Source organism: Oratosquilla oratoria, unplaced genomic scaffold (assembly GCF_046742065.1).
Source record: "Oratosquilla oratoria isolate Oo_2021 unplaced genomic scaffold, ASM4674206v1 SCAFFOLD292, whole genome shotgun sequence".
Classification (NCBI taxonomy): Eukaryota; Metazoa; Arthropoda; class Malacostraca; order Stomatopoda; family Squillidae; genus Oratosquilla; species Oratosquilla oratoria.
The window spans coordinates 1-15,060 of NW_027467643.1; the positions used below are offsets into that span (position 1 = coordinate 1).

A 15,060-nucleotide genomic window follows, 5' to 3' on the forward strand; every position below is an offset into this window, starting at 1 on the left:
TTTAGTTGACAGGGTCATACCAGACTGCTGTTGGTCCCAAGTTAAGGACATATTTGGTGGAGTCCTCCCCAGAGCTACATAAAACCATTTACCATTAGTCTGGACAAAATCTGAAATGGGCCACCATAATGAGAGTTTATTTTATAGGATTAGAATGACATATTTAAAATAGGTTAGATTGGGTATAGATTAGATTAAGTGTATGGTAGTGTAGAAGTCTGTATTGGTTAGAGTGGGCATACTGTATGTAGTTGGGAGTACTTTTGAGGAGTGGATGTTTCTTGCAGATGAATAAAATCACCTGGTATTAGTGGAGGTGCTGTGTCTTGCTGCATTGCTTCTCACCTCAGCAGTGGAGTTAGGGATAGGGGCTATAATGGAAGTGGCAGTATATGGGTTTTTGGATGGGTGTGTTATGGGTGCAGGGTGGGGTGTGCTTTGACCCAGCCACCCCCCACAATAGGGGGAACATATTTTTTTGTGTATTGTACATGCTTTATGTAACTGAATAAGAGGTAATTTAATTTTTATTATAGTATGAAAAGAGGGGGAAAAAGCCTTGGTATATGTATGTATGAAAAATTGGAATTACTGGTATGTGGAATCTTTTTTTTCATTCATTTTTCTTTTTCCTATATACCAGTGATGTATTGTTGATATGTCTTTTTATTCATGCAGTCCATGAGAGACCGGACACTTGACCAGCAATGCACTGTCACTCGCCCAGGGGTTTCCTTTGTTGCTTCAGCTCTAGTGGCAGAACTTCTGGTTTCCATATTGCAGCATCCTCTCAGGTAAGTACTGCATAAGAGTAAGAGGTGAGAGCATACTCACACTGGGACATGGTAGAAGTTGTATATGGTAGTATGAGTTAATGATGATGATAATAGTTATTGCCTTGAGTATCAAAAATTGGAAACTTGTTGTTAGTATAGGACAATTTCTATGCCACCAGCTTATAGTCATAGGAGGAAGGGAGCATTTGCTAGTTGTGAGCTCTCCCTATGTGAATAGGTGGAAGAAGTACAGTTAAAACTGAAAAGAGATCTTGGTCCTGTTTTAGAGACCAAATATCAGCCCTACATTCAGAAGGTGAGGCTGTTGATAGGTTTCAAAGTTAGGCTGCCAGGAGATGATTCTTTCTGATATCCATCTTCCAGTACCACCATTTGCAGGTACACCAAGGGCTCTTAATCTAACATTTGCCAACAGCCTCTTGTGTGGATGTTTGGGCCTGTGACATAAACCCACTTTGGGAATTGGTGACATTTTATGTCCTGGTCCAATTTCCAAAGTGGTTTTATGTCCTGGACCCAAATGTCTGCACAAGTGGCAGTTGCTGAGTGTTGGATTGAGAGACCTAAGTGTACCAGTTTTTCACAAATGTTGAAGAATAATGGAAGGCACTATATGATGGTCATTAGATGTAGTACAGAAAAGGTTGGTGTCAGGGTTGTAAATAATATAGAACTGTTAGTCATAGTTACAGGATATTATCACAATGAAAAGGTAGTGTTGATAAGTGAATGTACAGAGTTTATTCCATCAGACCTATATCTATTATTTTTTGTTAACACTTAAACTTTTACCATAGTTCCATCTGTATTTTCACTCATTTTCCTTCATGTTATTTCAGGGGCGGTGCACCCGCTAGTACAGTTGAGACACATGATGGAAGTGAAGGGGTGTTGGGTCGTGTTCCCCACTCCATTCGGGGCTTCATTGCCAGGCATCAAGTCCTTACTCCTGCAACACAGGCTTTCAACCAGTGCACTGCATGTAGTAAAAATGTAGGTTGTAATGTTATATCTTAAGTGTTATTTCTTTTCAGAATTGTATCTCTTGTTAGAAATTTATATTACAAACACACATACAAGGTGTTCGGGATACATTTGACACTTTTTCAGAATGGAAAGAAAAGTATCATATCTTGGCCAAAAGTTGATGTATTGTCAAAATTCAAAGTGCATCTCTTAGAGGACCTTTTGTCAAATACAACTCACTCAAAGAAGCTGCCCTGAGCCTCCACCATGGCCTCCAGACGGGACCTAAACCTGCAGCACACTGCCTTCATGGTGTCCTTTGAGAGACACCTGGGCACCAGTTTGATCCTGGCAATCAGCTCATCCTAGGTGTTGCAGGTGGTACAATTGATGTCTTTTTCAACTGTGCCCCACGCATAATAGTTCATGGTGATGCAATCAGGCAAGTTGGGGGGGCCAGATGTTGAGACTGGTGAAGTCATAGAAGTTTTCAGACACCCACTTCTGGGTTTTCCTGGATGTGTGACAGAGGGCTGAGTCCTGCTGCCCACATGTATGGTGTTCCTCCAGCCACCCTCTCCACCCAGCGCTTGACAACAGTGGACAGCAACTCAATATAGCCATCTGAAGTGAGTCTGAGTCCCTATTCAAAGATGTGGGACAACATGATGTGGTCTTTGCTGGAAACACACCCAAAGACCATCACAGTTTGAGGGCTTGGTCTTCATGAAGCGCAAGACTTTGTGCGGACTGTTGGCTAGCCACCTGTTGTTCTGTGCATTGTGCAACTGGTCCTGGTAGAAGTTCTTCTCATCTGAGAAGAACCAGAGCATTCTCAACTCGACTTGGTGTTTGACCTTGTTGAGGAGTTTCTTGGCTTTCATAAGGCAGTTCTCTTGGACCTTGGCAGTGAGTAGTTGGCCTTTGCACCTCATGTATGAGGAGTAGCAAAGATCCTAATTCAGTGCTTTCTTCATGGTTGCAACTCCAATCCCCACCTCTTTCACCAAGGTCCACATTGCCTTGCATGGATCTTGCTGCACCTCTTTTTGCAGCTTCTTGATGAATTTCATTGTGCAGACAGAATCAGAATGCCTGCTATGATCCTTCCTGCTAGGCACTGCTACCACATCTCCATTGCAATTCTCCAGCTCACATCTCATGGCCTTCATGGTATTCAAGGAGCACTGAGCTGCCCCTAAGGTTTCCAGATTGTTTAATCCAGCACGAATCTTCATGATGCAGGTCACTGTCTTACAGTATTCCAATGCTTTCCAATCGTCCGTGCTCTCTAGCTCTCACACCCACCAATAGTACACAGAATCAGCTTTCCGCCATTGCACTTTACCGCTATTAAATCCTTCAAATGGTTCTGAAATGAGAGAAGATAAAATTTTTTTTTATCAAATTTATCCTAATTACCCATTACATACCAAAGGCCCTTTGGCCCCCCTTCCCCCATCTCATGTTAATCACACACCCATTCAAAACTCCTGTCTCCTACTATCTATATCACCTTGTGGATGGCCATCCCTAACCCCTGTAACACTATATTGACTTGGATTAAAGTTATGTGAATGTTGTGTTCATGTAAGTAGTGAAGCATCTGTGTGCTTGAGATTCTTTTTATGTTTATTTATAGTATGTTTAGAGTATTTTTGTGTTGGTGCATTTTTGGATACATGTGTTGTGTGATGGTTGCAGCTCTAGCTCTCTGTGTACAGGTTTGTGTAGTGCTTGTGAGGTGGAACTTTTTTTAAGTACATGAAGGGCATGTGTATGAACCTGGGTTGGAGTTTCTATGTCTACAACTAAGAGGAGGTGTGGAAGGGTAGGGACTGAGGTACTGACCTCCTTATGTGAAAAACAGGAATAAAAGAGGAGATATCTGAAATTGATCCAGAAAGCGCATGCCAGCCCTTGGGGGCCACCTTCTTGTGGAGGTGGGGAGTTTGTGCTGGCCTCTGGCATTGCATCAGGTTTCCAATCATCCTTTATCCACATTTGGTTCTGTTGGGCACCCACAGACAGTCCACCACTGTAGCCCCATCATGTCCTACACTGTATTTAACTTGACAAATTTTAAGTGTCAGTTTTCAGTTGTAGTAATATTGAATCTGGCTAAATCTAAATGTTCTCTCACAGGTTTTGTCAGCATATAGAGAAGAAGGATTCGAGTTCTTATTAAAAGTGTTCAACAACCCATCTTTCCTTGAGGAGATAACTGAGCTAAACAAACTCCATCAAGGCACCAATGCAGCAGAGGTAAATTTATTATTAGTAGTTGTTGTAATAGACCTCACACTTGGGTATTAACTCTATAGTTATATGCAGTCAATATTTCAGAGAATAGTAACATTCCTGTGGTCCATTCAAGCAGTAGTCTTTTATATCCATAGAGAAATTGCCAGTCATAGATGAATTCTTAACCACTTTTTCACTTTTACTACACCCATCAATAAAACTGAATGACCTATTCCTTCCACTAGTCAAGAGTCCTAAAAATCTTGGGTCAATATATTGATATATTCTATCTCTCCTGTACATTTTCTAGGATGCCACTTCATCTTTTTTCTTGCTTCTGTGGTAGTGGCATGTGGGGTCTGCCTCCTACTCTCCAATTTATCATACCAAGCCTCATATATAGGGGGAAAAACTCTTGGTATATAAATACATACATACATATACCAAAAGCTTTTTCCCCCTTAGAAGGGAGATAGCCAAAAATCAAAGACACAAAACCTGCTCCCACCCACTCCATCCTCAGACACTCCACTACTACCCACCCCCTTCCCTCCCTCTTATCTTGGCTCCTCCTGGATGATGGGAGTGGATGGGGGATGGGGGAGGTGAGGGAGTATGTGTGAATAATAATTTGATACAGCCTGAAGGGATTTCTCCCTGTCTTGTCTTTTTCTACATGAAGGGACGGAGAGGGGGGTCACCAATTTAATGAAACAGCCTTGCTCTGAGTGTGTTGTGTCTTGCGACACTGATTCTGACCCAGGGCAGTGGGAGAGGTGCAGGGATGGCCCATCATCCTGGAGGTGCCTAGATAAGAGGGAGGGAAGAGGGTGGAGGAGAGTGGAGTATTTTAAAGATGGAATGGGTGGGAGTGGTTTTTATGCTTTTGTTTTTTGGCTACCTCCCTTATAAGGGGGAAAAAGCCTTTGGTAAATGTATGTCTTGTATGTATACTTTATTTCCTTTTTTGTTATGTGACACAAAACTTATCATGAGCTTATGGATTGTGCAGAACTTCTTTGATATCAAGGGCACCAGGTAATGTAGCTTGTGATCTTATCAGAATTGGTGACCATACATTGAGGTCACCCAAACTGACAAACCACATTTCGACAACTCACAGATTTGACCTCAATAAATTCCTACCCCTAAACCTTAATTCAACAACCAAATTCACAAATTCAACATTCAAACTGCATCAAAAACACAAATTTCTAGTTTGTCTGCTAATATGGAGATGATTCACATTTCGACAAAAATCCCCCTTACCTTGGCGAATTGTGAGACCCGTGTACTCATAGAAATTTAATTAATATTGTTTTTGTTTTCTTTCTCTTGCAGATCTGGGAGCTATCTGACAGTGAGAGTGAAATAGAGTGAAGGTTGTATTTTATCAAAAGGTTATTACTGTATTTATAAAAACTGATTACAATGTCAGAAATGAGAATTGTTATCATTTATAATTTCCATTCACTTATTCAAAGAGTTGGTAAGAGGATAATCAGTGGACAGTATATGATTGGAAGTATATCCACATTGCTGTACAGAGCAGACTATAAAGAAGAGACTGTTTTTAGGATAAATGTTTGAAAAGTGTGATATGTGTTACAAGAATGGATGGTCAGAAATGTGGAGATGGGGCAGAGAACAGAGGTAGGAAGAAAGCTGGTGCACAGGGAAAAAGAGTGGATGCTTTGGGTATATGGAGAGAATGAATGAGTAAACAAGGAAAGATTCACAAAGATTATGAAAATCAGAAATAGATATGTTGAGCTTGTGAGTAAGACATGAGGATGATATGGGTGGATGGGATGAAATGAGTTGATAGTGCATCTAACGTGTTTGTTAAACAGGGAAGAATGTGCTAACAATAGTTGTGAATTGAGGGAGATCGTGAATGGATGAGGCAGCTTGAAGGGATTACTCACCTACTTCATGGTTATTAGAGTGGATAAAGAGGGAAGGGGTCACCATACAGTGAAGCAGTGGGGGTAAACCGCTCTGACCTTGCAGAGGAAGAACTGTGCCTTGCTGCATTGCAGTGTGGCAGGGGACAGGGCTACCCTTTACTTTTGCATCACTGCCACGAGATGGGTGGTTCAATATTTTAGGCGAGTGCTTTGACTCAGCCACCCACACAAACAAGGTGGGGAAGGGTCTGTGTATATACAGTACAGTATATATATATATTTATATGGCTGTGCCATAACTATAATTCAAACATGGAAGAATGAAGAAAGATGTTTGCCTAGTAATGTAATTTTTATTATATAATCCATACTTAACAAAACACAGACAATTTGTTGTAACACATTCACTAAATGAAAATCACCATAACATTAAATATAATTTGTAATCCAGTATGACCACTTTTGTCACTATATTGACAAGGAAATAAAGTGTTGATCTTTACAACTACAAAAGCATTTATTTAATCACATAATTGCAGTATAAAACTACGTAATCAATGATAATATCAAGTTACATTATTTGTATTATCTCAAATGCCTTCTGTAGCTTAAAAAAGTAATTCATAAAATATAACCAACGAACTGTACAACTTTTCATGCTGATTAATTTGCCAACTGAAGTAATTTCCTAAAGGGGGCAAGTCCCACTTTGACACATTTGTGTCAACTTTAGGCACAAGAAAGGAATGTAATTAAAGTGACTTAACATAAAATGACTGCTTAGTCTTCCTCATACGAAGACAGAAGGGTGCTTAGCTTAGTGTGTGGGATCTGGCTTTGGCTGGAGGTACTCTGAAATACCTTAGCAAACCCTTCAACTTTATATATATATATATATATACATTCTCAAATAAAATAATTGAATTGAAATTCTTTAATTCATAACCAAATAGAAATAACCAGTACAACATAATCAAATTGTTCTTTGTAATCAGTCTCTGGCTCACCACTTGTTTTATTTTCATAACTTTGGGTTGGTTGCCTGCAAGTAGACCTCCAAGACAGAAATATTTTCCCTGCTATCAATGAACTTCATCTCCTTCTGGAGGTGCGTCCAAGATAGGCTGACACTCAGTTTCCAGACTGGGCCCATGATCTCCCTCTTTTAACTCTGTATTACCTCCACCACTTCATACAAGATCTGACAACTAGCAAAATGTCTCTTCCTACTACTTTTAATTGTAACAAAGAGACAGTCACAAACTAATACCACAGGGATAACAGTCCAACATATCTTCCCCAGAAATATCTGGAAGGGCTCATGAACTACTGCCAGCCACTGTGGGGCTGCAGGTTTCCAGTCAGTGAAACTCAGGTCATCAATTATTATTATTATTATTTAGTTTTACCTTTTAGAAGTGCAAAGTTAATTGACAAGTTTTATCTGGGTGTAACATGAGGTCTGAATTTTTTTTTTTTTTTTTTATATATTTGTTTCCTTGAAAACTTCTTACAACAGCTGACTGCAAGTTAGTTTTAATGATTAAAACCAATATCACTATTGCCTAATATTGTCTTCAGTCTTAAGTACTTGGGGCATTGAGATGAAAGAGAGAGAAATGTCAAAGACTCAAAATAACAATGCAAGAAGATTTATTGATATAAAGAAAGCAAGCACTCACATATATACAGTCACCCTTCATTATTGTGGGTAATTGGTGTCCTATGATGGCCACAATTATAGAAACTATGATTACACAACTTTATATAATTTCTGAGGAAAATTCCAATCCTTGCCCAAACTAAGAGTTTTCTCCAATATATTTCCCTATGTCACCTATTTTTATACAACTATACCTCATGTTACTCATTAGAGTTTAAAAGTGAATGAAAATTTACTCAAGTCTTCTGCAAGGTGGGAAGCTTCCACCTTTTTTAGGCTTCCATAATGTGAATTATTATTTTCATAATATTTTGTTCTTCACTTTATTTTTCTACTGAATTTTCTATATCAAGTGCCATATATGTCGTATTTTGAGTGATTACCAGAGGTACCAGTAATAAAGTGATGCTTTAATATATTATCTGTAAATTGAGTTGTCAATATATAATCAGGCAACCATCTGTAATGATAGTTTTGTAACAAAATTCACTGACCACTTTGTTTATGTATGTGCAACATGTTTCATGTTTTCTGACTGGGGATGTACAATACTACAGTTTATGGATGCCATATAACTACAAAAAGAAAAAGCTATAATGTAAAATCTATCCCCAAATAAAAGGTCAAAAAAGGCTATACTCTTGAGTTAATGGTGATGCTTAACATCAAGTGCAATCATACCAGTTGCTTGCTCTGCTACTGTAGAGCAGGAAGTTTGAATTTTACCCTTTGATTACAGAATTTTTATTGTGATACTGGGAGTTATTTTTTATACCACTGCAATAACAAGCTCTGCAATGATGAAACACACAATATAGGAGGGTTGGCTGTACATACAAATTCACTCTTAACTTGTAATATTTTGAGATGACCATGAAATTAAGTGACTCATCAAGCAATCCCAAATCCTAAGCAAAAGAATGAAAGGAGTCTTAAATTTTAGGACAACCCCTAACTCTCCTGATCATTTTGTGCACAAAACAGAAGGTTCACTGCTGGTTTATAAAAGAAAGTATTTGTTATAACAAAGAAAAATATTTCTCAAAGTGCATCATATCCTCATTTCCACTTTTAGTTGTGTCTACTAACAGTTTCACCCTGGATGTAGGAACATCATCCATGAAACAGAAATTTAATCTGCACAGCAAACAGATAAATATATTACTCTAAATCTTCACTCACACACACTGATAAAACCTTGCTATTAATGTTATACTGTATCAACTAAGATATTTACATCTGTCACCATGATCAGTGCAAAGTACAAAAGTTGACTGGAATTTGGAATGCTCTGTCCACCAGCCAATTCATTTTGTACAATAAAAAAAAAATTATTATTCCATATATGAAAAAAAATATACAATACTATAAGCCAGTAACCAAATGAATCTCACTTCTCATCACAAAATATATGAATACATCTTCCACCATTTTGTAAACAAATGAAAATAAAGGTATGATAGAAAGGTTACGAGGAAAAACACATTTCTTTGGACTCATGTTCGAGGTCCTGTGTGTATGACAACCCACTACACTACAGCACACCAGGTTACCTTTGGTTTCAAACTGTTGGATGAAGAGGCTTCAAACAGCAATGGATGAAAAATGGAAAAAAAATAAAAAATAAAAAATAAAATAAAAAATAAGAAAACATGATTTTGACATGAAAGTAAATATATCAATTTTCAAGTTCATTTTAAAGATATTTCTATTGAGAATCTCTGGGACCAATGACGGGTACCTGCTTCTGCTGGTCCTGCTATATGGACAGCACAGCTACCCATTTTCAAAACATTTTCTAAACCCATCAATTCTCTCCCCTCCCTTAAGAGATGCATCCCCTAGGAGCTCACTCACTTGGTCTCCAGACTTGGCCCAGTATATTTTTCTATGAACTTATTTTTTTTTTTTTTTATGCCTTTTCATACACAGAGCCAACAACCAGCAACTGCTCCTTTCCTCCTACTACTTTCAGCAGTTGACACAGAAACATTTCCACATTGATACAACAGAAAAAATATAGGGGGGGGGATCTTACCAATGAGATCTGTGGGAGTTCCTGAGGACCATCGTCAACTACTGTGTGCCACTGTGTAGCTATAGGTTTTCTACTCAGTGAAACTCGAACCAACAATTATCATTATCACTCTGAATCTCTTAAATTTGGAAATCTCCAATATTCAAAACCAGAGTCCAGAGAATTCTAGTATATTTCCATAAGGAATTTTCATTCCTAATATGTCTTCTAATCTTTTATTCCATGTGCTGTAGAGCTATTTGAATATCTACTATTATTCATGGACACTAAAATCTAACATGTTATTCAAATAATTCTGTGGAAAAAATCACAATACTTTTTGTTGTAGTAGCTACTGCCTCATTATTCTCTAGATTGAGAAATGTGATAATGAACCAGAGAACAGGTGGAAAGAGATCCGATGGGAAAAATCAGGGGACCAATCTCAAGTACCTGTATGCAAGTCCTGAAGAGTGAAGGTGCCCTGTCAACCCCCTTACCTCTATCAGGGGGTGCAGCCCTGAGGAGCTGACTGTCATTCTCTGGACTGGGCCGAAGATCTCTCTCTATCAACTTCAACTTGTATTTCTTACACTTTTTCACACATGGAGAGCTGACAACCAGTGACTGTTCCCCTTCCCCTTACCATGAGTAAAAGCAGCAACGACTGCAACAGCACTGTAGGAGAGAGGCCAAATGCAGAGTATGGGATTCAATGTATTTAACATTAAATACATTGGATCCCACACTCTGCATTTGGCCTCTCTCCTACAATTCCCCTTACCATTTTCAGCTAGTGGTAAGGGAAGGGGACCAATGAATTTTTGAAGGTTCAACAAAATTGGTTACCTGGTCAATGGAAGGATGCAGTAAACTTTAAAGAGATCATGGAGCAGCAGAAAAGCAAAGAACATAGGCTGGAAGGAGCAATGAAATTTATTAAGTAAAGAGAATTTCTTGTCAGAGATGTAGCTGTATCAAACTAGACGTGTCATAATTGTTGGCTGGCCAGAAGACCACATCACTTCATGGAAGGTACACTAAGGACATGAGATGCAAAGGGCTAGGGAAATTACCTCCATGATTATGGGAAACAACTTGGATGCAACTGATCAGATTGATCATGTGTTTATGTTAAGTCAGTATAAGAGAAATGGCTCACATCCAATGAAAAATAGACTTTTAAGTTGGAAGCCATAACAAATGAAGTAATTGGCAAGACTTGGAAATTAGCAGGAAAACAAATCTAAAAATATTTAGATTAAGAAAAATGTGACTAAGATGAAAGTGTAAAGACATGGGAACTTGTAAAGGAAATCAAATGCAAAAGTAAAATAAAGACAAAAGGCGAGTGAAAAAAATTCTAAAGAATTTTCAATCAGAGCTTGAGGAAATGGTTTTGAAAAAGACAAGGGGACACTGTAGCACAAGATACACTACAATTAAAATAAGAGTGGCCTATGCTAATGTAGATAATTTACTATAGGCCAGGTTAAGAGATAAATGATTACTTGATGGTAAATGAGCCTGATATTTTGTGCTTAGTTGAGAGTTAACTCCCAATTTTTTCCATCTACAGCTGGGAAACAATAGATATGCCATCTGGAGAAGAGACAGTCTTTTTTTCTCTTTGCAAGGAAAAGTGGCTGAATCAAAGCATAAGCCTAGCCTGTAGCCATTTGTTGCCTCTACCATCCTGATAACTTGTGGAGGAAGGGTCATTCCTGTCCCTCACCAGAACACTTGGGTCTAAGGCAATGCAGCAATACAAAGTGCTTCCACACCAGGGCCCAACTCTCAGAACTGGTTCACTCTCACAACTTCATTATATGGCAACCCCCACCCTACCATTCACTATGGAGCATAACATCTCCTCAGTCAATGTCACTCTTTCATCCTTATAGAACCACTCTTCATTCATTTTTATTTTTTTGTAGTCTTGCTTGCTCACCAGATGCTCCTTTTGCATCCAATGCCCACTTGAACCCATCCATCCACCTCATTCTTGGTTTTCTTTAAGTTCACTCAATCCACTTCCACTTTCTATGTTATTCAAGTCATTTTTTCTGACTCACTTGATACACCCAAACCATCTCAGTGCCCCAATCTATATTGTCCTACAACTCACTTTTCATCCCTGCTCTCTTCTACACTATGTATGTGTATGTGTGATGTTTACATATATACATAAACAATTTCAAAAGCAAACTGGATGTGGAGAGATACAAAAACGGGTCAAAACGAGCATAGCTCTAGTCCCGTAAAATACTAGATAAATATACATACATACATATATATATATATATATGCAAGTCAATCACTTTGAAGAAAAACAACCTAAGCAGAGCACTTTTGTGTATTACATCATTAATGCAAAAACACTTCTCTCAATTTTGCCCTGATGTATGTAATACACATAAGTACTCTGCTTTGGTTGTTTCTGTTCATAGTGGTTAACCTGTATTTGTAGAACACTCATCTCCAGCATTTTCATTGTGTGTGTGTATATATATATATATATATATATATGTATATATATATATATATATATATATATATATATATATATATATGTGTGTGTGTGTGTGTGTGTGTGTGTATATACACACACACACACACATATGTTGAAAGGATATGAAGAAATAGTTTTCCAAATAGATGTATAAACATATGGAATAGCTTAGAAGGTGATATAGCCCAAGCTCAAACAATATACGATTTCAAATCTAAATATGATAAATGGAAATCAAAGTTATAGAAGTTGGAACTGTACATGAATCTGAGTCTAGGTTATGTTAGAAAATTTAGAGAATAGGAGACACACACACACATACATATACAAATATCTTGACATTTCAGTAAATACTACTTATATAAGTGGATATTTCTTGCTGTGAGTTAATTAAACCAGTTCAAATGTGAAGGATGAATATAACTGTGTCCTCTATAATAGAGACTATGTGATGTTTGTCTTGGTAAGTGTTTAAAATATGAAGTTATCAAGAGAAAGGGAACTTCAAGCTCATCCAACTGGGAAGGGACATGATTTTGAAGTCCTGCTTCATTTTTTAACTTAACCAAAACCTGGGGAATTTTGAAAATCTGTTCAATGTCAATCACTAAAAATTAATACATTCATATGGGTTAGGCAAAAAAATTACTTATTTGGATGACCTGGGGAATTTTGAAAATCTGTTCAATGTCAATCACTAAAAATTAATACATTCATATGGGTTAGGCAAAAAAACAACTTATTTGGATGACCTGAAACCTAAACTGTATGAATAACATCTTTCAAATAGTGTTCCTCTGTATGCTTTAACTATCTATATACCAAGGGCTTCTTCCTCCTAACAAAAGAGGTAGCAAAGCCAAAAGGCAAGTACCCACTCCCACTCATTCCATTCTCATCCACCACCCTTTCCTCCCTCTTTAACAGGAAGAATAATTTTATTCTCTGACTGCCAGAAAAAAAAATCTCTCAACTGGATGAAATCACTTGGCAGCAGCGAGAATGGAACATCTAAGTTGCCATCAGCAATGAAAAGGTTATTAAGAGGATCTTTAAACCTCTTACTGGTGGATACAACTGAAGCTAAATGTAACTGCCCAGCAGCAGCAGCGGTCAGAAAAAGTTGTCTTCAGCAGTGAATGGGTTGGCTGAAATGGTCTTTTGAGCCTTTGGCTGGCAGTTTTAGTTCAATTGAATAAAACTGCCTCACATCAGCAGTTGTCTTTTGTATCAATAGAGTTAAACCAAAATAGTGTTTAAGGTTTCTACTGGCATCTCTTTCCCTCAGCTGAATAAAATTACCTGGCAGTAGGTTGAATAGAATTTGTATGTCATCTTCGGCAGTGAAAGGGTTAATAATCAGTTCAGTGTACTACTTCTATACCTGAACTCCAACCTTGGGCTACACTTGGTGCAATAAGACAGAAAACTGGTTCTATTACAACCTCACATGTACTTCCCACCCTAGTGCTCCATCATTGTGGCTGACTTGTGGAAGCACTATTTGATACATGTATAGATAATGTCTGTGCTAATTTTAACAAACATAAATGTATTTTGTTCTAATTCTGTTGTGAGGATTCATATACTCTATCCTCTGGCTTACATAAAAAATGCTGAGAATATCAATGATATCCTTATTTCATCTTTGCTAAGTTCATGCCTAAATGAAAAGGACCTATGTCTGTAATAATTAAAAAGCAAACAAGTTTTCTGTAGAAGAGAAATTGAATGTGCTTACAAGTATCCTGTGCCAAATGATACGGTGATTAATATTTCTATGATAAATAGCTTAGCTAAATCTAGTGTGCGCACAGTAAGGAAGTTTACAAACAAAATAAAGAGCGGATATAAAAATGAGGAGACAACAACATTTGCATACATTAACAGAGAGACACTAGAAAACTTACAAAATTTGTAAACAGATTTTTCTTTCCTCACATATTACTTTTAATTTCAAAGATTACTGAAAGTCTTTGAGTTCAAGTATCAAGTCATGTCATGGACAGGTGGGGGTAACTGGACCAAGATTATAAGTAAATTTGGCAATTTCTAATCCATGATTTGCCCCATAAAAATAATGAAATATAATTTCTACCAATGGAAGTAATTTCCAAAAAATAATGGACCATGGAAAACAAGAAATCTTTAGTGCACTGGAAGATAAATTTCCAAATCCACTTGTATTTATGAAATTGCACAAGCAGTTTTGGTCATGCATTACAGTGGGGTGAGTATGTGTGAACAAAGCTAGCTTCTGTCTCATCCACAAGAAACCAATGAAATTAGTATCCCACAGAGATGTTATATCAACACCTATTCAAGGGTGAGAAAATGTGGCAGACTTCTTTTGAGAAGACGAAAAAGAAAAAAAAAAGATAGAGAGAGGAAAAAAAAAAAGAGAAAAATGAGAAAGAAAAAAGAGAAAGAGAAAAAAGAGAAAGATAAAAAAAGAAAGAAAAAAGATAAAAAAGAGAAAGAAAGAGAAAAAAAGAAAAAAGAGAAAGAGAAAAAGAAAGAAAAAGAGAGAGAGACAGAAAGGGAGTAAGAATGAGACACAGAAAAATATAAAGAGACACTGAGAAAAAGATAAAGAGACAGATACAGAGTGAGCAAGAGAGAGACAGAGAGAGAAAGTGAAAGAGAGAGAGAGATGGATTACAGTGCAGTCTTATGGTAAATTTGGAGACTGCTATGTATACATAATCATCTCTGTGACCTAAAAAAGAATGCAGTAACAAAATTTTTGACAGACCTTTCAACCTCTAGAATAATAGAATAAAATACATACATACATGGATACCAACAGCTTTTTATCCCTTACAAGGGAGGTAACCAAAAAGTAAAGGCATAAAATCCACTCTCACCCATTCCATCCCCACATACTCCACTCCCATCTACCCCTCCCTCCCTCTTATCTTGGCTCCTCCTGGATGATATGTCATCCCTGC

The 15,060-nt window shown here is 37.6% G+C and overlaps 1 protein-coding gene across 1 annotated transcript; it reads left to right on the forward strand.

Annotated features, from left to right (window-relative positions):
* Positions 1 to 678: 678 nt before the first annotated feature.
* Positions 679 to 10,478, forward strand: Atg7 (Autophagy-related 7; the record flags this gene model as incomplete). The annotated part of the gene is given in 4 exon segments (XM_076181520.1): positions 679 to 794; positions 1,637 to 1,790; positions 3,909 to 4,028; positions 5,349 to 10,478. Coding segments are annotated over 4 exon segments (429 nt in total), but the record flags the coding sequence as incomplete, so codon positions are not given.
* Positions 10,479 to 15,060: the final 4,582 nt, after the last annotated feature.